Raw genomic sequence first — 24,318 nt, 5'->3', positions numbered from 1 at the left:
TAATTGTATTGAGTAGCCTAAATTTGAAACTGTTGGAGCTTTTTAACACTACAAAGTGTCCCAAGTTCTGCTGTCACGGTGCTGATCCTGCAACGGTCATGACTGCAGGATCCGTCCCAAGTACTCCGCATTTGACTCCTTCTCATTACTGATAGTCTATTATTAGAGTCCATCCATCCATCCATTATCTTAACTGCTTATCCTGTTCTCAGGATCGTGGGGATGCTGGAGCCTATTGGGTGGCAGGTGGGGGAGACACCCTGGACAGGCTGCGCACGTGCACACGCACACACACACACACATTCATTCCTAGGGACAATTTAGTACAGCCAATTCAACTGACCTACATGTGTTTGGACTGTGGGAGGAAACCGGAGCCCCCGGAGGAAACCCGCGCAGACATGGGGAGAACATGCAAACTCCACACAGAGGACGACCCAGGATGACCCACCAAGGTTGGACTACCCCGGGGCTCGAACCCAGGACCTTCTTGCTGTGAGGCGACCGCGCTAACCACTGCGCCACCGTGCCATCATCTGTTGGTCAGCTAGGGCACTTGCTGATCTACACATTTCATCATCGCATTTTGACAAGAGTTCTTGTGGGCATAAAACTTTGTGTTTGTGTGCCTACCTGTTAACCAGTGATGTGTGATCAGGGCGGGCGGTGCCTCACCAAAGCTACAATGAAATGTTGAGATTACATGATAGTTGTATTTATTGATCATTTATTCATATCCATAATTTTATGAATTTCATTTAAAAATTGTATTATTCATAATTTGCCCAGGATCACACATACTCCAGTAAAACTAGTTGGAATAGTTGTTTTCAAAGTACAGTACACTCCTTTTGCCACAGCCTAATCCTAAAAACTACCATTCCTGAATACAGGAAGTTTAAGGCCATGGGCTGAGGCAGAGGGTCTGCTTCTGTCTGCAGGTTTGGCCGTTTAAGGTTCGAGTTTGGTTTTTGAAAAGGCCCATCCCCCTTTATGTTTTATGAACATTTTTTGGAATTTTTTTGGATTTTGAGATACTTTATTGATCCCCGTGGGCAAATTCTTTCTCTGCATTGAATCCATCCGAGCCGTGTAGCTAGCAGCAGTGGGCAGCTGTAACACCCGGGGACCAACTCCAGTTCGTCTTCCCATTGCCTCGGTCAGGGGCACAGACAGGAGTATTAACCCTAACATGCACGTCTTTTTGATGGTGGGGGAAACCAGAGCACCCGGAGACAACCCACTGCAGACTCGGGGAGAACATGCAAACGCCACACAGGGGACGACCTGGGATGACCCCCAAGGTTGGACAACACCGGGGTTCAAACCCGGGACCTTCTTGCTGTGAGGCGACAGCGCTAACCACTGCGCCACCGTGCCGACAATGTATATGAACCACTTTTACAAAACAGCCCCCAGGTGATTTCACTGATGGTCTGTCTGACTTGGCTGCAGGTGTTAAATCACTGGTCACTCCACGGCACATGGACATCTACGTCTATATCGCCACAGCAGCAACCAGCTGATGAGTTACTTCAGGTGATGTGTAATTTGATCAGGTGAAAACCTGTCTATTCTTAGCGTTGTCTTGACAACAGGTGGGAATCTTTTATTTGGCTAATCATGCCATCAGTAAAAGACACCCTACTAATCGGGGGGAATCCCCCCCCTTTTCTCCCCAATTGTATCTGGCCAATTACCCCACTTTTCTGAGCCGTCCCACTCGCTGCTCCACCCCCTCTGCCGATCCGGGCAGGGCTGCAGACTACCACATGCCTCCTCCGACACGTGGAGTCACCAGCCGCTTCTTTTCACCTGACAGTGAGGAGTTTCGCCAGGGGGACGTAGCGCGTGGGAGGATCACGCTCTTCCCCCCTGAACAGGCGCCCCGACCGACCAGAGGAGGGGCTAGTGCAGCGACCAGGACACATACCCAAATCCGGCTTCCCACCCGCAGACATGGCCAATTGTGTCTTTAGAGGCGCCCGACCAAGCTGGAGGTAACACAGGGATTCGAACCGGCGATCCCCGTGTTGGCAGGCAACAGAATGGACCGCTACGCTACCCGGACGCCCCCCCCCCCCTAATCTTTTTAAACTTTGTTGCTGAAGCTGAAAATGCAAAATAAACTGCTTTCAACCGTTGCACCAATCAATGAGTGAATGCAATACACTGGGGAGGTGACAACAAGGCAAGAAGCAGTTCTTTCATTTAATCAGATAAACTTCCAGTCCATGGTGGAACAAAACATCTGGCTTGTATCCAGAGTAACCAACGCTATTTGAACACTCAACAGACATTAGAGTTTTTAACAAAGAGAATATTTATTTGGCCGTTGAGCATACCCGCAGCGTCCTCGGTCAACGATGTGATTTCTGCCTTTAAACATTGTATCAGTCGACAACAGCAGAGCATGACATGAATGAAACAAATCATTCCAGAAAGACCATTTACATCTACTTCAGCGTGACACTTAAGTTTCCAACATCAACCTGAACAGCTGCGCTCGTCTGCTTCCAAACACTACAACAGAGCATACTAAAACAAAAAGATGCAGAAAGGTCTTTCTCTTCACTGACAAAGCAGATGGATGGATGTAGGTGTGAAATGAGCAAACAAATGTACAACGATAATAACGGGATATCAGCTACTTAAACTGTTGCAATTACACGGTTTACTGCTTAGTAGCACAAAACTAGACTTGAGCCAAGGAACTCTTGAGGGCGGGCTAGCCCTGATACAAGACCCTCTGGGAGTCTGCTGGTATCGGTTGTAGACCTCCAGACAGCAGTTAATCTTTATCAAGCACCACAGCATTGTTTGATAGACCCAACGACCAACACAGCCAGACTCCCGAAGGTCTCCTTTGTATCCGGACATACATGAGGTTTCTCCTGAAGCTATCTGTCTCACTCTCTACCAAGCAGGTCAGCTGGACACAAATAGACAAGTAATGAAGAAGTCTGAAACAAAATGCACTTCAACTTATACAGTCCTTGGCTGGGACCTACATGAGAGGAGTAAAAGACAAGTGCATACAGGCATCTACGCACACACGGAGTAAAAAGTGAAAGAACGCACAAGGCTGTAAAATCTGACGTAAGGTCATACTGCCCCAACTGCAACATCACAGGGAGTTTACTGATACTTCGCCTCTCCTTCCCTCCACTCGGGAGTCCTCCAGCAGGGGCAGACAATCCTCATCCCGCAATATTTTTAGTCAGTATTGGACTGTTGCTTTATGTCACTGAAGACAGGGCTCAGCTCGCCTCAAACAGGGGACAAACTGCTGCCCGGTTAGTTGGATTTTTAAAAAACGGTTTGAACGGTCACCTCGGCCAATCAGTAGCATCTTAAGGGGAAAACTCATTTTTGATCAAACACCTTTCCCCCCACAGTAGTCCAATCACCAGTCGGGACCTGAAAGAGAAAGAAAGCAAGGGAGAGAGAGAAAGAGAGGTTGAGTGGAATTAGGTCAGATAAATGTGTGTCAGGGTCAAAAGTGGTTTTAATGGTGCCATGCATGGAGCAAAAGTCAGGACTACAGTGGTGTGAGTGGAAAGAGAAGGGGAACGGACAGGACTGGACTGGTTTGAGTAGCGATAAAATCTGACTGGCTCAGACATGAACAGAACGTGAGCATTACTGAAACACCTGGTGAGGTATCACCAGGTCAGAGAAGTGGGTCCACCTCCAGGCAGACTGCAATATGACAGGCAAACAGGGATTTTCCTCTGGGAGGGTCCCGGCGCAGGTTATCACCCAAGCCAGGAAAGTGAAGCATTATTACACAACAACCAAAGGTGAAGAGCTCACAGTATGGACGTCTGACTCTGTGTGGCTCAATGACAAGAGAGTTTTCACAACCAGTAAAGGGAACCTGCGGCCAGCCACACGCTAATAATGCTTCCAGTGGCAGTTTAATGCTTCCTTTTTTCTTTTTCTTTTTTACTCACACTGCTGGGCTTTTATTAATTCTAACACACACAAACACACACACACAATAAATGTTAAAACATAGTTACAAAACTCAAATATTCTTATTAATCGTGGATGGTCATCAGGTCTGGGTGTTTGTAAGACTAAATGTAAACAGGGGGTTTCTTTAGTCTACCTGCTACTCTGACCCGACCCCCATCATCAACTAGGGAAGGTGGCCGCAAAATTGTGGTGATACCGGTGGAATGGGGAAAGACCAAACACTGTTTTCTGCACTGGTGGCAACATGGCAGTGATGCGGTTATGAGCTGGCGTAGGTGTGGGGACTAGGAGTGATGCGGTTATGGGCCAGTGTAGGCGTGGGTACTAGGACTGATGCGGTTATGGGCTGGCATAGGTGTGGGCACTAGGACTGATGCGGTTATGGGCTGGCATAGGCGTGGGCACTAGGAGTGATGCGGTTATGGGCTGGCATAGGCGTGGGCACTAGGAGTGATGCGGTTATGGGCTGGCGTAGGTGTGGGCACTAGGAGTGATGTAGTTATGGGCTGGCGTAGGCGTGGGCACCAGGAGTGATGGAGTTATGGGCTGGCATAGGCGTGGGCACTAGGAGTGCAACGGATCACAAGACTCATGGTTTTGAGTCACAGATGGGGTAATTTTTCAGATCAGAAGGAGAAAAAAAAAAGGAGACAAATATAACTTTGCTTTCCATTTATTCTGTAAAACACAAACACTAGAACGACCCAGGCTGCCATTTTGACCGTTTTGGATTTTTAAAGTTTAATAACTTTGTGAAAAGAACAAAAAAACAAGATACAGACCTGCCGCTCCCTGAATGCTCTTCAAATTCCAATTATTTGCATTAAAGTGCATCGGGGCATTACATTGCTCAGCCTCCCTGGGAAAGTCTACTCTAGGGTGCTCGAAAGGAGGTTCTGACCGATTGTCGAACCTCAGATCCAGGAGGAACAATGCGGATTCCGTCCTGGCCGTGGAACAACGGACCAACTCTTTACCCTTGCGGAAGTGCTGAAGGGGGCATGGGAGTTTGACCAGCCAGTCTACATGTGTTTTGTGGACTTGGAGAAGGCTTACGACCGTGTAACCCGGGGCACTCTTTGGGGGGTACTGCGGGAGTATGGGGTACTGGGCAGTTGCAACAAGCCACCTGGTCCTTGTATAACCAAAGTGAGAGCTGTGTCCGCATTCTTGGCACAAAGTCAAACACGTTTTCGGTGGGTGTCGGACTCCGCCAAGGTTGTCCCTTGTCTCCAGTTCTGTTTGTGATATTCATGAACAGGATCTCAAGGTGTAGCCAACGTGAAGAGTGTGTCCGTTTTGGGAACCTCAGAATTGCATCTCTGCTCTTCGCAGATGACGTGGTTTTGTTGGCTTCATCAGAATGCTACCTCCGGCGCACCGCGGAGGTTTGCAGCTGAGTGTGAAATGGGCTGAGAGTCAGCACCTCCAAGTCTGAGGCCATGGTTCTCTACCATAGAATGGTGGATTGCCCCCTCTGGGTTAGGGAAGAGTTGTTACCCCAAGTGAAGGAGTTCAAGTATCTCAGGGTCTTGTTCACAAGTGAGGGTAGAATGGAGCGGGAGATTGACAGGCAGATTGGTGCAGCATCAGCAGTAATGCAAACGTTGTACCGGACCGTTGTGGCGAAGAAGGAGCTGAGCCCAAAGGCGAGGCTCTCAGTTTACCAGTCGATCTTCGTTCCAATCCTCACCTATGGTCATGAGCTTTGGGTAGTGACTGAAAGGGTGAGATTGCGGATACAAGCGGCTGAAATGAGTTTCCTTTGTAGGGTGTCTGGGCTCAGCCTCAGAGATAGGGTGAGGAGCTTGGACATCCGGAGGGAGCTTGGGAGTAGAGCCGCTGCTCCTTTGCATCGAAAGGAGCCAGTTGAGATGGTTCAGGTATCTGATTAGGACGCCTCCTGGGCGCCTTCCTTTGGAGGTTTACTGGGCACGGCCAACTGGGAGGAGACCCCAGGGTAGACTCAGAACTCGCTGGAGGGACTACATGTCCAATCTGGCCTGGGAATGCCTTGGGATCCCCCAGGAGGAGCTGGAGGGCATTGCTGGGGAGAGGGACGTCTGGAGTGCCCTACTTAGCTTGCTGCCACTATGACCCGACCCCAGAAAAGCGGCTGAAGATAAGCGATGAGATGAGATGCATTAAAGTGAGTTTTAGATCAAAATGTGTCAAAATGGCCGCTCATAATTTGCGCATGATCGTGCATGTCATGTCCCTATTCATGAAGTGTGTTGGTCGCATCATGTCCTTCATGAAGTTCATCGCTCTGTCCTAGAAACACACTAGTGTTCTCCAGTGCAGAGTAATAGTCTAAACTTGCTTTTTGATCATTGCCAACACGTCTGGTTACAGACACTGTTTCAGACGCAACATAATTACAGGCGCTGGACAGCGGCCATTTTAAATTGTTTAAAAATAGTATTAAAAGTTGTTAAAATGTTAATTTTGGTGTCAGTTGTTTCTTAACAGACATACTAACATATGTAATGCATTAATAGCTCAACTGGGTATTTATCTTGACAGAATGTAGAGTTTAAAAACCGGCGGTCATTTTGACCGCCCATGGTCATTTTAGGTAGGAGTGAAATCCCGGTGGTTCTGGTGTTACAGCGTGGAACTTTTGCCCATGGTCTTAAATGAAAACAACATGCAAGGTGATGTCGCATCAAAATGGGTGGTCACGCTTGATGTATTGCCCTTCTCAAAGGGCTTTCTTGTGACACTGCCTACACACTGTAACAGTTTTGTCTACCACCCTTCTTCCATCGATATGTTTTACAGGGAAGCCAAAGTGCTCCCATGCATGTGATTTAAAAGCTGTGGGAGGCTTTTCAAGTTCTTGCGCTCCTCTGCTCGCTGTGACTGTCACTACGCTTTTTGCAACGTGAGATGAGCATCCCTGATGGATTGGTTGGGATTCAACATGCCCTCTCTTTACGTGAACGCAAAAGGACCTTTTTTTTTGTTTTTTGCATAATCAACCAATCACTGCCCTTCAGAGTAAAATACAGCATGCATCTATCTTTTCACTGAAACTCTGTATTGAGATTTAGGGAATTATCACTTTAAAAACAGCGACACTAAAACTGTATTTCCTTATGGTTAAATTTTGCAATTAATCCACGGTTCACATGCGTGCAGAACCATGGGCGGTGGGGTGATCTGTACAGATCACAGATCAACTATGTTCCGTTACACCACTAATGTGCACGCTCACTACTGAAAACAAGCAGAACGAGGGGTTGAGAGGGCTGGATTTCAGAGCCACTGACTTAATTCCAATATTTCTAATTGTTAAATGTTATTGAATTGTGTGCACGTGTGCTGTGTTTACATTTGACATCACAATTTACACTGTGATTCTCAAACAACACCAGAATCCCTGACTGATCATGTCTCTGATTCTGCGATTCTTCTTCTTCACGGCTTCCTTGTTAGCGAGGGCTGCCAGCACCACCAGGACGACACGCTTGCCAAACAAGTCTCCTCCAGTTCTCTCTGTCCTGAGCTGATCTTGTTGCCTCCGATATTTCCAGACTAAGCCATTCTATGATATCATCATGACACTCCCTTTTTGGTCGGCCTCTCTCGCGCTTTGCTGGTGTAGTTCCCAAAATTGCTGTCTTCGTTAATTTACTTCCACCTGGACGACAGGTATGCCCAAAGAATGATAGCTTTCTTTTCATATATGTGCCATTAGTCCTCTTTTTGTTCCTAATTCATTAAGGATGCTTGCATTCGTTTGTTTCTCTGACCAACTTATTCAAAGCATCCTACGATAAAGCCACATCTCTGCAGCCTAGATCCTGTTTACCATCGCTTTCTTCAATGATTCTGTGATTGGTGAATGATAACCTAAAATTAGACTGTGGTATTTACAGACATAACTTTAATGACTTTACTTTACTCACTACTGTGTAGTTATGCCTTTTCCCTGGAATAAACCCATGTTCACATTGTTGGCTCAACTAAATCTATCCATCCATTATCCAAGCCGCTTATCCTAGGTAGGGTCGCGGGATGCTGGAGCCTATCCCAGCAGTCATTGGGTGGCAGGCGGGGAGACACACTGGACAGGCCGCCAGTCCATCACAGGGTTAACACATTCACACCTAGGGACAATTTAGTACGGCTGATTGACCAGACCTACATGTCTTTGGACTGTGGGAGGAAACCAGAGCACCCGGAGGAAATCCAAGCAGACATGGGGAGAACATGTAACCTCCACACAGAGGATGACCTGGGATGACCCCCCCCCCAAAATTGGACAACCCCCGGGTTCGAACCCAGGACCTTCTTGCTGTGAGGCGACCGTGCTAATTGTGCCACCATACCAAAAATGATATGATGTTATGATGCTCAAAAAGAACATCATAGAAGAAATTCAGGCAATAGGCCTATAGGTTCTAAGTTAAAAGTATAGGCTATGCCTATACGTGTCCCACATTGTCCCATGCAAACACACCATTTGTCCCACATTTGGTTTCTATGTCAACTAAATCCACATTAATATAAATCTCTTGCCTTTTTAATCAACCTAATTGACTGCCGGAATTACAGGACCATGCTGTTCGACTCCTCAACTGCAGGTGCTCGTCAAAAAACTTGATGAGAATCCACAGGAAAGATTAACTATACAACAAATTTACATTTAACAAACTATGCTTTTAAGTGTTCAGTGTCATTCAAATCATCTTTCAGGTACAATGAGCACCACAGTAGAAAAATAAACGTATTAGGACCTCAAGGGTCAAAGCCACAGTGCCCTTAAAACACTCCTAAAACCATGTTAGGGTAAGATGTGTGGGGCAAAGAGGAAACAAAGGCTAAGCAGACACAGGGATTAATTTCCAGCGATATTAATGAAAGGAAAGGCTTCTCATAGACTGTTTATTTGCACCATGACTAACCGGTATTGTTTCTGCGGCTGTTCTGCCGTCTCACTGGCCCAAGGCGGTTGCCAAGGCGACTGTTCCTATGTTGGGGGCCCGTATTCTGCCTGACGGTAGCGCCTCTCCTTGGTCCCTGTGGGGGGGGGGGGGGGGTATGGTTATATATCATCACTTTGACCCCTCCTGCCTGCTCTCTCAACCAGAAGGCGTGAAGGGATCTAATGGTTAAAGGTGCAATGTGAATTACACGTTCAGTTTATAACTCACCATGTTTCCACCCCAGGTCCTGCCATGCTCCTGTCCCTCAGACATGACAGAATAGCCCTCATCCTCATGATCATTCTCATTGTGGTCAAGGTGTCCAGCGCTCTGCTCACTGACAGAACAGTAAGGAATAGAGCTTGTCAATAATTAAACAATGGTCAAACAGACTAATTCCCCACAACTTTCCCCACTTTGTGGTAATATCTTTCAGTCCAAGGGTCCTTAATCAATATTGTTTTTCAAATCAGATCCCTTCGTCAAAACGCAATGCACTGCATCTGACATGAGAACAAGACAAAAAAAGAAGCAGACTTTATCCATCAAACAACAGTGTGTATGTGTAGAACTAGGATATGAACAGGGGTTAAAGAAATGGCCAAGTGCATGTATGTGAGCTTGTATGAGTACGCTGACAGGCTCTCCTTTTGCTGGTTTATCTACTTGAACTGCGATTAAAAAATATATACACACACACACACACAAATTTTGCTGGTTAATTTGAGACAAAGTAAATGCTTCCATTGTACTCTCACCTTCTGGAGCCCAAGGGGAGCTGTAACAGACCTCCACCAGATATTGTGACTTTCACCCCCTCCAGTCTCATTTGCCGCCTCCGTTCAAGGTCGTGCCTCAGGTCCCCCGGGTCTCGAGCCACCTGCTGCCTCATAGACTGTAAGTAATTGATCACAATAGTCAGTTCAGACTGTCAATCAATCATCACTCTGACAATTCAACTACACAGTTGCCATTTAAAAAATCCTATCACTTAAACAGTGAGCAATATGCATGCAGTCTAGCAAAAGATCCCAGTATAAATGAGTGACTTGAAAACAAACAGCCTGAAGATCGTGTAAACTGTCAGGGTGGTCCAGTTTGACCCTTCACATACATGGTAAACAATTGATTTGGTTTGTGAAGGACTTTAAGGTGTGTGTGAACAGAAGAAAGCCATTCCATACCTGCAAGGGTGTTGCTCGGGCAAATATGGACTCAGGATCAGGCAGGTTGTTCATACTCGCACTAAAACGTCTGGAGAGAAGAAGGGTGGGGTGGGGAAAAAGTTGTAAATATGCATTTCTATGAATATCAGAGCAATACTAAAGCTCTTACATGAGTTATAGTTACAGTAACTAATATTTGCTCCCTCCCCATTGCAGAAGCCACCATACCCAGCTCCACACAGGTTAAAAGCCTTTGTGTTATCCTGGACAGTACCCTTTTCTTTTTCCAGCCATGTACGTAAACAACGTCTCCTGGATTGCCTTTCTCCATCTGCGAAACATCTCCAGACTACGCCCTGCTTTAACACAACACTCCACTGAAGTCTTAGTCAATGCTTTGGTCACATCACTCATTGACTACTGCAATGCGATCCTGGCAGGCATCCCCCAATGAACTTATTCAGCGACTTCAACTCATCCAGAATTCTGCAGCACTGATTATTACATGTTCAATGTCCACTGAACGTCTCTCCCCTCCTGATTCAGTTACACTGGCTTCCTGTGTCACAGCGCATCAGGTTTAAAATTTCATTATCAACATTCAAAGCTCTTCATAATCTATCCCCTGCTAATCTCACAGACTCCTTTAGACTTGCACCCCACCTCACTCACCCCATCTCGTGAAATAACACTGTCCAATTTCAAGCATTTGCTGCAGAGTGCCTGCTGGTGAATGATGCAGTGCAATGTAATTGTGGGATCTACATTTTCTTCCTCCAGCTTTCTTTGAATCAGTGCTACAAGCCCATTTTTTCTTCCCGTCATTGACGGGGGCAATTAATTCCAGTCAATTTATTCCAGGGTCAATTTATTCCAGGTATAAAGTTAGCAGTTCTTCTGTTACCTCAAAACGGTCATTGATACCTCCTACAAATATAGCGAGCTGAGCATTATCATTTACATATGTGCTCTTGTCGAGTGCCAAAGAATAGTCTGTGAAATCTGTCTTGAAGCATGCTCAATAATCCAAGTAAGAAAAACAAAGAAAGACAGTTGTATCAGTTCATCTGGACATGTTTATTGAGAGAAACATTTCATCACTCATCTAAGTGACCTCTTCATGCAACTGTATTGTATATAAGGGTGGGGGATACCGGCAGTCAGTTTAGACTGAAGAGGTCACTTAGATGAGTGATGAAACATTTCTCTCAATAGACGTGTCCAAATGAACTGATTCAACTTTCTTTCTGAGTGTGCGAAATCATTTGCTTTACCGCACAACTGTCCGTAAATGTCGCCTGATAACTTGCTGATCCATTCTGCCATTGTATTTGGGCTGAGACTGACGTTTCAGAATAAAAATGCCTTCACCGGGCAACTGATATTCACTACCTGCAGCATGCAGTCTCTCAGAAACTGTCCCTCCGTAAACGGCTTGCCAGCCTTCGCCACTGCTTCGTGTACCACATAGCTAGCTTCCACAGCTGCATCACAGTCTTTTTTGGCCTTGTGAAAGAAGTTCTGGTGACAGGACAGACTTTTTTGAAAGTGTGCTGCCTTTCTCTCCCTCTCCTTTGAACCGATCATACTCTTCTGCACGTTTAGTATTGTAATGTCACTTCAGATTGAAATCCTTCAGGATGGCGACTTTTTTCTTTCAAATGAGACAGATCACAGACGTGTTAAAGTCAGTGAAGTAGTAGTCGTGTCCATTTCTCTTTGAGCTGTCGGTACTCCTGGTCAACTTTTCACATCTGCAAAAAGTGACGACAATTTATGTCAGCAAGCTAACGTGAGATATTTCGCGGCGGGCTAGCCTACTGGGTTTATGTACTCGCGTTGCCTGGCTTCAGTCAGTTAGTCAGTCAGTCAGTGAGTCAATCAGTGAGAGAGAAAGAACTGCAAAACTGACATTAGGTTACGTCATCTGCAACTGGCCTCACAACTAATCGTAACTGAATACTTAGAACTAGAAACACAAATGTTGAAAAAAAGAAGAAGCAAAAAAAGCAAAGTAGTATGCAAAATGGATACGCAGTCTGGATCTCTTAATAAATCTAAAACATAGTGCAGGCCGCACAAAACTGCCATACGGCCCATGGGCCGGTAGTTTGAGACCCCTGGTCTACAGCTTAGCCTACACAATTATCAACTTACCATGAACACAGATATGATCTGTCGTGGGCTACTCTACACCACGGTGAAGTTAGTTTTAAGTTGAATATTCAAGAGACATTCACTCCGGATCTAGCGGCTTCTTCTTACTCAGTTTCACCAAGTGTTAGCAGTAAGAGGACAGTTAGCTCACCTCCAAGTGCTTGCTCTTAACCACAGGGTAAGCCGCTGGGTCTGGAGTTAATGTCTGTCAAATACCCAACTTAAAACTAACTTCATCGTGGCCTACTCTGCTTGGGTCAGCTGACTGTTGTGATTTGTGACGTTTGGAACGTCACAAATCACAACGTCACAAATCTCCACTGTTAGCAAGTGTGTTGCCAACAGTGGAGTTGCAAACTATGAAACGACAATCTTCCGTCAGTTTTTTAATTGTCACTTATCACTCATTATAAACGCCAATACCGATTTATCTGCAATTAGCTCACATACCGGTAAGATCGGCCCGCCGATTTATCGGTCGGGCTCTATCTGCAACAAATCAGATAATCTAATATTTGTCATCCTTGAGATCTGGTCCAAGATATTCATTATGCAGCAATATTTGAATGGCTGCAGAGCACTTAACCCCGAGTGTCAGTGCTGCAGCCAGAGCCTCCTTGAAGGCGGCTTAGTTCTGCAAGTCGATAGTGTGTGTTTGGGCTTTTGAAAAACGGCTGCTGTATTTTGATGTCTCCAGTGCATTGAGGTGTACCTGTTCAATGTATGCTTATCCTCGTCATCCTCTACCTCCTCTTCGTCCTCGGGAACACCTCCCTCTTGGTGAGCTGAGAAACGCTGGTTCAGTGTAATTCTGTCCCCTCTGAAGTACTGATCTGTGGAGATAAAGGCAGGAAGTGGAGACAATGCTGTTTAAAATGACATGACAACAGTGTCAAGAACAACAAAAATATACTTGATCAATCTCCAAAGAGCAACTCTTTTTTCGTTTGCTTCCTTCCACAGGGTGGTCAGAGGTAAGCAATTGAACAGTGCTCTTGGAGCTGGTAGTGGTTCAGTGCCATGCTTAAAAAGACTTGAAACTACACCATGCTTCACAGACTCTCTCTGACCACACTGCTGCGCCACCTGACACTCATTTTGATCACAAAAAAATAAAATAATAATATCTCAACAGAAAACTTGCTTTTCTAAACATTTGGTCTGTCTCCCAAGTTTACTGAGGTCCAGGCCCACGTTCTACTCCTGCTCTGATGCACCGGTCAAACTATCCTTGAGTGAGATACATCACCCTCACAGCTCCATGGGCTTGCTACCTGCTGGAAGCGTACCATTTTATAAAATATATCTATATAGCAAATTAAGTGACTCAAGATTTAAAAAGAAACTAAGCACTCATACTTAGCCTGTCTTCCTATTCACACCTGGATAACAAGGGGTGTAGCTGTAGAGGACAATGATGGTAGTGTCCAGGTATAAAGGATATAAAGGGGTGTAGATGTAGAGGACCAGTGACGGTGGTGTCCATAAACAAAGGATATAAAGGGGTGTAGTAGGACAGTGATGGTTGTGTCCATATATAAAGGATATAAAGGGGTGTAGATGTAGAATAGTGATGGTGGTGTCCATATATAGGGGTGTTTAGATGTAGAGGACAGTGATGGTGGTGTGGGTTAGACTGAAGGTGGCAGTGTTGTAGAAGAACGCCTCACCCCAGCCTCTCACAAGTCTACTCAGAGTTTAGTTGGCTAACATGTAACCCTTCTACACACTTCATATTTTATGGGGTACAACGCTGGAATCCGAGTGTGTCACCTAAGTCACACCGACCTTTGATACCACAATATGACAGACAATTTGGGTTGCTTGTCTGTAATATGCATTTGCTCCTGGATGTGAAGAAATATAGATTTTTCTCCTTTAAAGTTAATGTAAGTTGCGCCTTACTCCGCTGAGTTCATAATGACGGCAATCCGAAGTCAACTTTTTTCCTCAGCGTCCCACAACTGTCGCGAGTTCAAATTTCCCAGATTTAACCATTGTCCCAAATTGAAGTTCTTTAATTCCATTATACATAACATAGTTTAATAACTTTGTTCCAGTAACTCGCATCACTTCATTGAATCACTCTGGCGATCCACAATGGAAGTTCTGCTACTTAATTTGTACTTTAGAACCTGACCGCAGAGAAAAAAACAGAAAATAATGTTTTATTTCTCTCATTCACTGCTCTGTTCTCACTACCATAGTGAGATGAGGGACAACCTCGATTTCGAATGCTGGGGCAATCAATTCTACTATCCCAGGATCATTACATGTATTCAGCTAAAAAATGTAAAAAGTTGACTACCCCCCCTCTTTCTTTTTGGGATTTTTTCCCACCAATTGTACTTGGCCAATTACCCCACTCTTCCGAGCCATCCCAGTCGCTGCTCCACCCCCTCTGCCGAGCCGGGGAGTCCTGCAGACTACCACATGCTTCCTCCGATACATGTGGAGTCACCAGCTGCTTCTTTTCACCCAACAGGGAGACATAGCGTGTGGGAGGATCACACTGTTCCCCCCCAGTTCCCCCTCCCCCCTGAACAGGTGCCCAGACTGACCAGAGGAGGCGCTAGTGCGGCAATCAGGACACATACCCACATCCGGCTTCCCATCCGCAGACACGGCCAATTGTGTCTGTAGGGACGCCCGACCAAGCCGGAGGTACCCCTTTTAACTTTATCAATGCGTTACATACAGATAATTGTGATGTACTGAAGTCTGTGTGGATAACTTTTACAATTTCTGAGCAATCGGCTCACCTTTCAGCATTTTTCTTTCTTCAGACAGCAGAAAGGATAAGAGACAGAATAAGGGGTATACAGGCTACATTATTCTGGCAGGATTCAATCCTCGGCCTGTGGATACGTGTGTCTCCAGAGGTACAGGTCAAAACCACTTGCACTGACCTTTGACCTGGTGCACCAGTGTGATGATTTCCTGGGCGAAGGTCCCAGTGTGCATGGTACTCTCCCGGTAGGTCCCAGAGTGCTCCAACATGGGCAAGAAATCCAGACGCTGACGGCCCACATTGACCAGGTCCAGAGACAGCTGTCTGTCTTTGGAGTAACACAGCGAGCTGCAGGGGAGGAGGAAGACAGAGGGTCAATAAAAAGCTGAGATGTAAAACTATTTTCCAATGACATGAACCCTCATTTGAGTGAAGAATGTTTAATCATCTTTCAATCTCAATCATTTCAAACTACAAGTTCATATGAGTCAATCTGGCAGCAAACCAAACACTGCTAAGAGGTTACTTTCCATGATAAAAGCATTAACTGGCTGGCTAAACCGTAAGTGTTTCTCAACAATTATAATATCTTCAAATCACTGGATTCTGTGGACTAAAAAGATTATTGCCCTAGACTGAGAATATTGCATTCTAATGCAAGCATAACAGACTAAATCTAACTACACTAAAATCTTATGACTAAAATGTTTGTTTTAAATGAAAATTTGTTAACTTTCAAAAATAAGTCAAAAAGATCAAAAAATCAAAACTGATTACCTTACCAAAGAAACTTACCTTGGACACCAACCTTGAGCCTAATCTTGCTACAATAAGTATATCTGAGATTAAATCTTACCAAAGGGAAGGTTTTTTGACTTGCAGACAAAATCAGAAGCAAATTAAACCAATTCACACACCCCCACCCCCCATTTATATAATAACCCTGGTGTCTGCTGACATCTACAGGTTCAAACATGGCAGGCTGGTCTTGGTACTCTGTTATATTAGCACAGCAGGATAAACACAGCTGCAGCTAATAACAATAATGGCTCTGTTGGATGTAGGACCGCCAAAACCCAGCACTGACAGTACTACTAACAATTGTTAGTGCTGGCTCTGTCTGCCTGTGTCAGTGCTGATAATCAAACAGACATTATTCATGTTATTAGCTGCAGCTGTATGTATCCTGCCAACTTCCAACATGCTAACATCACAGAGTACCAAGACCAGCGTGCCATGTTTTAACCTCTACATGGCTTTTAACCTGTAGATGTCAGCAAACTCTCTTCAATGTTATAGGGTTCAGTGACTATTTAAAGCTAGATGTTTGAAATGCAGCAGGAAGAGTTCAAGATCTCTTTCTGTCATTGAGACAGCTGAAAGGAATAGTGGGGTGAAAGTTCACACTTCATTTCTATTTAGCCTCTGTCTTACGAACTTTGGGCTGGTTTGTCAGACGTCAAATTAATAGTATAGTCTTCGCCTCAGCCATATTTGCTTTGTCCCAAGTGACGCTGATACTCCTCCAAATGCTCACTGACAAAGAACCAGTGGATGGCCATCGACTTGGGTCATAAGTCCCTTTACAGAACCTTGGTTTGAGTCTACAATATCTTGCCTGGTTTTTTTCCACAACACTTATTCCATACTTCCCAAGGGCATCACTGATGCCTAATTGTTGGCATGGGGTTTATTCGGCTTTGACGTCTCATTTAAACAGCATCCAGGATGTTTGCATTCAGCATTGGGATTCACTAGCCAAATGCTGTTGTTAGCAAGTGTGTCTACTGTGCACATTGGCCAGCAATCAGTCAGCATTAAGAGGCTTGCTGAAATTGCAGAAATCATTAGAAAAGCAGAAGTGTTGACTGGATTATGGAAACCACTGGTCACAGTGGTCAGCAAAGCCATTTTATCTTGGCGTATGCCAGTAGGGTGCATTTGTACCATTTCCCAGGTTTTGTCTTCTTGAAAATCAGTGTCCACATAAAGGTACCAGTGGTTACCCGACCCAATCTTACTTTTTTTTTTTTCCTGAAGAGCAGGGCACTGACCATCAAGAGGAGACATCTTCTCATTTACATCCAGATAGAGGATTTAATAACATCATCCACTAGATAGAGGCTGGTCAATTTAAAATCTGGCAACCAACAACGAACTGGAGACTGTTTCATTCCCCATCTCCAAAGAAGTCATCTATTTGAAGGGAAGAGGGATGGAACGGCTTGACTTGAACAGTGGGAGAAAAAGTTAAGTGTCCTGTACTACTTCCAAAATCTCAGCTCACTGTCTTCAACAACCAATTACCTCCAATTAATCCCAATGTTTGAGCTGCGGATTCTCAACTTCCATAGTTGTAGTAAATACATTTTCCTCGACATGATTAGGAAAAGCACCACTGATGGCCACAAATATACCGGATGTGATATGTGAAATGTCTGTCATGGATTGACCATTCCCTCAAATGGTGACCATCTGGATTCATCCAAATGACTTCTCCTTGACAAGTGTCCTAACGGTAAAAGAAACGTAGAACAGCCTCAGCTGGTTAGATCATATCCTGCAGTTTCCCAGCATCCCAGAGGAAAAACTTCCATTCAGTTGCATGTTCATATCTGGTCTTGAACAATTCGGTTTTCCATTTTCAAGACTCGCATCCCAATCGTCACATCCCATACTTCCTATCCCTCATAACTTGTGTTCGGTGGCATCTGTTCTTCTGTGTTGTAACAGCCCCAGAGATAGTGGTGAAACTCTTAAAAAAAAGTCTTCGGAAGTGCCATAAAAAGGAAAAAATTGGAGTCAGCCAAATACAGATTGTATGACATCACTGGAGGAAAAGGGTTGTTGGTGAGATTTACTGTAGTATCATCATGAAGAATTTTTTTCTTTCATAACATGGTGGTCACCCAAAACCATGTGTGTGGAAAGGTATGGCAAAATGTCTCTGATCTCCAAAGACCAGATTCCTTCTGTCTTTCAATAGCTTAAGAGGGATGCTGATTTATCTACAGTAGATGAAGTGTCGAATCATTCCAGAAACGCTTCAAAGTCCAAATTATGCGAATAATGTCTCAAAGCTTCAGAATGGTCTGTTATAAAATACAGTGGCTGATATTTCCAAATGACTCTTGGATGCTAGGTGAACGCCTCTTCACAGTAACCTTAAAATGAGCCATCTGGGAGTAACAGGTCTCTATTTTGCTTCAGTACCTTGGAGGAATTGAAAGAAGTCCTTGAGTGGGGCGCCCCAGTGGCTCACTTGGTAGAACGTGTACCAGATAAGGCTGAGTCCTTACCGCAGTGGCCTGAGTTCAAATCTGACCCGAGCCCTTTGCTGCATGTCATCCTCTATCTGTCTCTCCCTTGCCTTTCTTGTCTCTCTTGACTATCGCTATCAAATGAAGACAAAGAATGCCAAAAAATAATCTTAGCAGTCCTTGAGTAATTTGTTGATCAGCTCTCACAACAGTGTCCCAGTGTCCTTTGATGGCTGGTTAAGATCTCCATCTTTTTTCTTTCCACACCACAGATATAAGTCCATTTTGCATTTCTCTTCCTCTGCTTTCCAGCTGGGTTGTTTTTCCTGGCTTGGTTTCCCATCTGAAGTCCAACAGCAGACAAAGGGAGGTTTGACACTCAGTGGGAGTGGGGTGATTTTGACTCCATGTCTCAGCACCCTCATCTTCCCAGATGGTCCACACCAAGTCCCAGGTTCTCATGGTAACCCTTCTATGGAGATCTCCATGTGTAAAACCTGTCAGAGATGCAACAGCCTTCCATGACTTGCTTCTTATCATCTAGTGCCTGCTTAATGGTCCTCTGTAGCTCTTCCTTGGTCTTCACCATTAGATTCAAATACAAATCTGTGCACTTGGAAAGTGCAAGGCCCCTAGCCTGCTTACACATTACACATCAGTCCAAATCGTAAGGTAGATGATGGTTGAGTAAATGCATATAGAGGTTCACACATACGGATTCCTGATACATGATACTTATCCATTTTCTTCTTTTAGAAGGGAAGTCTCTGTAAACTGCCAGGAGAGTGAATTTTCTGACCAGAGGTAAGAATTTTTCTCACATTCTTGTAGTACCATGTACCAACATTTTCCTTTTTAAATAGGTATTCTATGCTACCAATGGGATCTTCCATGTCTAATGGCAAGCAATACCTCAACACCACTTCAGAGTCATATTTTAAATGAGAATATTTCTTGTGCTTATAATTCCTTGTTTCTTCCACAACATATTGGTTAAAGAATGGCATGTCCTGCTTTCCTGGGTAAACAAGGGGCAGGGATGACGCAGTCCAAAGTTTTTTGAGTATAGAAGAACTCCCCTTTGTAAAGTCTTCCTTAAAAAAAAAAAAAATCTGTAGCTTGTTGTGGGACTCATTGGTATTTTCTGGAAGGTTCTCAACATCCTGGGTGGCTGATTAAAATAGATGTGAATGGACGAGTCATTCCTTGGATGATTCCTCCAAAGCCAAGAGTACATAACAGTTTTATCATAGGTGGATTCATTATGAACAGCTAATCCTGACCATGGCAGCGCCACGCACATGTAGCCTTTTACTACATTCTTGTGGAATGCGATTGCTGTCTTTTTTTTTCTAGCACAGCAGTATCCAATCTTCAATAAGACATTTCTTCCTGCTGCAGCTTCCAATGAACCCTGGAAAAAAAGCATGAACTTTCACCCCTCATCTTAGACATTATTGCTAAAAGTACCCTACCTGTTCTTGTTAACCGGTCGACTCATATCCACTTTAATGGTGAGCGTCTCCTCAGCTACCACAATCATCTCATTGCTGTTCTGTTGACTGCTCCAGATACGTTCTCTATGACGTGGCATTTTTGGGTCCAGGTCATCTTTGGGTAGATGTCGCTCTGTATCTCTAGGCCTATCTGGTTTCCAAGACTGAGGTGCGGTTTCTTCAACCCAGTTGGGGCCTTCCTTTCTATGGTCCATGTATCGGTCCTCCCTCCTGGATCGGTAGCCTTGGCTCTGGTGTTCTTGATGATGACCTTGGTGTTCCTGGGGCCACTGCTGAATATGAGGGGGGCCTCCAGAGGGTGCCATCATTGTGCTGTTAGAGGGGCCAGGACTTGTCCTTACTCGAGCTGAAGCAGGGCTTCTCCTACCCCTATGGTTCATCGGATCATCAGGATTGGCTGAGCTCGTAGGACTGGGCCTGACCTGCCGCATTGGGTTCCTCTTGGCTTCATAACGAGAGCCTCTCCTGACATCCTGAGTGGAGTGAGCCCTTGTGTCCTCTCTGGTTTCAGTCCTGTAGTTTGACTTCCTTAACCGCTCCTGTGAGGAATCCATTTGGCGGGTGTGGCTTTCAGGATCAAAACCCTGGTCCTGAATGTTGAATGGCTCCCACCGCGGTGGCTCTCTGTTGTTTACGATGCCATGATCATGTTCAACAATAAGCAGTCCAGAGCTCTGACCCTCCCTGTGGGAGAAGTCTCCTAGGGTGCCCCTATGCCCCTCGGGGCCTCCTCCAAATGCATCATCGATGGGTCTCTCTGGTAAGAAATGGTGCTCCCTAAACACCTCCACTTTCCCGTACCTGTGTTGACATAAGAGCATGAGAGACGGTTCAGCGATAACATGTAGAACGGTGATAGTGTCACGTCTACCTTATAAAAGGTATCAAAACATTGGCTACTGATCTGGTCAAGAAAATTTATCTGCTAAAGAAACTGATCTAGCGAGAGATTTTTAAAATTAAAATTTAAACCAACACTGTTGTCAAAGAAATCATACTGAGTAAGGACTGCATCACAATGACAAGTACAACAGTATGGACAGAGCACCGTGAGGAGAGAAAGTGATGCCTTTAAATCAGTGGTCTTTAACCATGTGTCCACACACCCCAGAAGTTTTCACTTCAATCACAATGCCAGTTGATGTCACTAATTTACCCATCTCACACTGACTGGAAGTGTGGGAGTTAGAGAAATCAGCTGGCACAGTGACTGGCTGGAAAGCCACACGCTGGGCATACGTGGACTAGTGTTTAAGATGTTAAGCAGGGAGAGGTACAAGACCAGCAGATAGGTTTTGTCGTTTGAGGACAGGAATGATGGGTTTTCTTCCACACTTCTTTGTGTTTTTTTCCGCTTTAACAGTGCCACAAGCCACACTGCCTATAATTTACCCATGGTGCATGGTGTCATCCATCTCTCTCTTCTGCCTTTTTGAGTTGGGGCTCCCTGTCTGACGTGGTTCGTCCCTCGCTCTCTCTCTGTATGGACCCCCTGCATCTCTTCTTCCCCAGCTCCTACCATCTCCCTTCCCCTGGCTGCCAGACCTTCCACCTGGACTGTGGTCTCTGGGCCTCCCCCAATCTCTAGAAGAGCTTTCTCTCCTCCGACCTGACAAGGGCTCCCTCTGTTGGTGGCCTGAGTGTGATGAAGCCAAAGATGGTGGTCTGTTGCTCTTTTTTAAACCCTTAGAGTGATTCCTGATCCCGCCTCCATCTCGGTCTCCGTCTCCTCTGCCATCATGCCTGTGGAGAGCCAGCTCAGGGGAGAACCTCTTATGCTCAGCGCAGCCCACCTGGTCCAAATGGGTTGGTGGAGTCCAGCGGTAATGTTCTTCCGGAGTTAGGCGATCTTGGTGCCCAGTGCGAAAGGTAGGGGATCTTCTCTGATCCCCTGAGGGACTATCCTCCTCGAAGTGGTACCATTGTTCCTCAGAACCCTTGCTGGGGTGGTAGCTCCTGTCATAGGTCTTCCTGTCCAGGTGTGCCAGAACCTGCTGGGGTTCAACGTCCGGATCCTCCCATGGGAACCTCCGGGAACCTTCTCCTGTACCATCATTCCACCGAGGGCTCACTCTGTGTAAGGACATATCGAAACATGAAGATGTTAGCAATCACAAGGAGCCATCTATAGTCAATGAGTGATGAATATGATGAAGTTTTGAATTATTTTGGAAAATTTATGGATCTTGGGGTAAATTCTGAAGAACAGTGTCCAAGCATGAAAGTGCATTCACCTGTAATATGGTGATCGCGACCTTGGTCTTGACATTTCTTCCACCTTTAAGAAAAGCAGAGTGTTATACCGATATACATATGAAAATCAAAGAGTTGGACAAATGAAAATACAATTTTTTTCTTATTCAAGATCATTGCAAGATGGAAGGTTGCCATAGTGTGTTACTCTTGCCTACCTAAGACCAACTGTAAAGTAAGTGTTGTTTTTATATCATGATGCATGCTCAATAATCCAGGTAAGAAAATCAAATGGGGAGTCAAAGAGGCCATCCATGTGACGAGGGAATGACCGTACCTGACCAAGGGGGGGAGGGGGCTAAGTGTACATCTGTCACCATCTTACAATGCTGCGATTGCTGCAAACATTCCCAAATCCTCTGTGAATAGTACACATGGCCATTAAAACTCTAGTTAATGGTCACAACCATAACAAAGAAAGTTGAATTAGTTCATCTGGATACGTTTATTGACAGATACGTTTCATCACTCAACTAAGTGACATCTTCAAGTCTAAATTGGCTGCAGGTATCCCCCACCCCTTACAAACAACACAGTTTGGTAACTGTAGTTTATAACTACAACTGTAGTTGTAGTTTATACAGTTGCATAACGATCGAAACCAACGACCAGTTTCACATGTAAATATGGGTGTGACCATTAATTAGAGCTTCAAAGGCCATGTGTACTATTCACAGAGGACTATGGAATGTTGGTATCAGAATCAGCAGCACTGTCATTTTACTTCATGCACTTGCGCACATGAAATGAAACGAAACATCGTTTCCCCCAGCCCACAGCAGTGCAACACAAAGACAAAAACTACAAGAAGAAATACAAATATGGTCACAACCATATTTGCATATGAAACTGGTCGTTGGTTTGGGTCGGTATTAATCGGTCGGTTTCGGTATTGTTTAGCTATAAGGAGTGGGGGTGGGGGGATACCTGCAGTCAGTTTAGACTGAAGAGGTCACTTAGTTGAGGGGTGAAACGTATCTGTCAATAATAAACGTATCCAGATGAACTGATTCAACCTTCTTTGATGTAGTTTTCATAGTTGGCATTAAACCTAAGTCTTATCAGCCGGTTGGGTCAATACCGAGGGGCCCAGTTTATAGCCCATTTCAATATAAGTCTTCGCAGTGGAAAAACTAAACGTGTGTAGATACTGTAACACACTGAACTCGCGTCCTACAACACTGACAGACAACACGAGTCGCACGCGACTTGCTCATGCTCTGCCCCTGATTATGCGCGGTACTATTCAAGCCGGGATCAAAGCCATTTTGTTAGCGCTGTTGCTAACGTTACGCCACAAACCCCAGACGTCGTATTACAACGAAAACGGCGGGGAATGAAAAGTGTTGCTGAAGAGGAAACGAGGCAAAACCGCAAACCAGTAAACGACATTGGGGTCGATATGTTGGGCGCGGGAAAACTCTCCCTTAAACATGAATCCCCACGCTTCCAACATGAAGCGAGAAACCATGATCAATACTGATCCATCCACCCTCGTATAAAATAGAAGCTAGCTAGCTGTTAGCAAGCCAGCGTTAGCCATGACCCGTCTCACCTTACGTCCGCGCTCCCGGCGAGCTCGACCGCTAAAAGGGGGGGAAAACACACAAAAAAACGACGACTACCGCGCAGTTTACAGTCGTGGTTAACAACCCGTAACGCAAAATTAAATCTAACGCAACCCCTGACTCAAGTCCTCCGGATGGACGCGGCGTTGACGTTGACTCAGGTGCTCCGCTTCGCCAGAGCGAACACGCAACGGGAAATGGCTTTCCTGCGCGGACGGGGCACTTCTTCTTCGTGTTGTTTTTTTTCCGGCGGTTGGTATCTGAAATGTCGCAATACTGCCATCTACTGAAACGGTATTCGCATAAAGCAGTGTTTCTCAACCGGGGGTCCGCGGACCCCTAGTGGTCCGTGGTGTAATTGCAAGGGGTCCGTGAAAATAAAATACCTTTAAAAAAAAGATCCTATGACATTTATAGAAATAGGATTATTTTACTCAGATGTGACTATGATTATTACTTTTTGTGTTTTGCCTTTCCCCTGTGAGAGTCTACTATGCTAAGACTTTAGAGTTAGAGCTAAGATAAGACAGTCGACGCTAAGATTCTCACTGGGAGTGACGAAGAAGGACAGGATTAGGAACGATTATATTAGAGGGACAGCTCAGGTTGGACGGTTTGGAGACAAAGCAAGAGAGGCAAGATTGAGATGGTTTGGTCATGTGTAGAGGAGAGATGCTGGGTATATTGGGAGAAGGATGCTGAACATGGAGCTGCCAGGGAAGAGGAGAAGAGGAAGGCCAGAGAGGAGGTT

General features: G+C 45.2%; 1 protein-coding gene across 1 annotated transcript; it reads right to left on the bottom strand.

The window, feature by feature from the left end:
• Nucleotides 1-2,187: 2,187 nt before the first annotated feature.
• zgc:112982 (uncharacterized protein LOC503771 homolog) lies at nucleotides 2,188-23,767 on the bottom strand. The gene is made up of 11 exons (XM_056299399.1): nucleotides 23,555-23,767; nucleotides 21,981-22,024; nucleotides 21,139-21,819; nucleotides 19,705-20,547; nucleotides 15,148-15,317; nucleotides 12,951-13,071; nucleotides 10,100-10,169; nucleotides 9,674-9,810; nucleotides 9,144-9,252; nucleotides 8,895-9,009; nucleotides 2,188-3,420 (listed from the first exon to the last, which is right to left on the bottom strand). Exons 2-11 carry the CDS (start codon nucleotides 22,013-22,015, stop codon nucleotides 3,407-3,409), a joined length of 2,295 nt encoding a protein of 764 aa, XP_056155374.1. The 5' UTR covers nucleotides 22,016-22,024; nucleotides 23,555-23,767; the 3' UTR covers nucleotides 2,188-3,406.
• Between the last annotated feature and the right edge of the window lie 551 nt (nucleotides 23,768-24,318).

Source organism: Lampris incognitus, chromosome 19 (genome assembly GCF_029633865.1).
Source record: "Lampris incognitus isolate fLamInc1 chromosome 19, fLamInc1.hap2, whole genome shotgun sequence".
NCBI lineage: Eukaryota > Metazoa > Chordata > Actinopteri > Lampriformes > Lampridae > Lampris > Lampris incognitus.
Note: the sequence above shows the minus strand (reverse complement) of the source record. Positions and strands in the feature narration are given on the sequence as shown.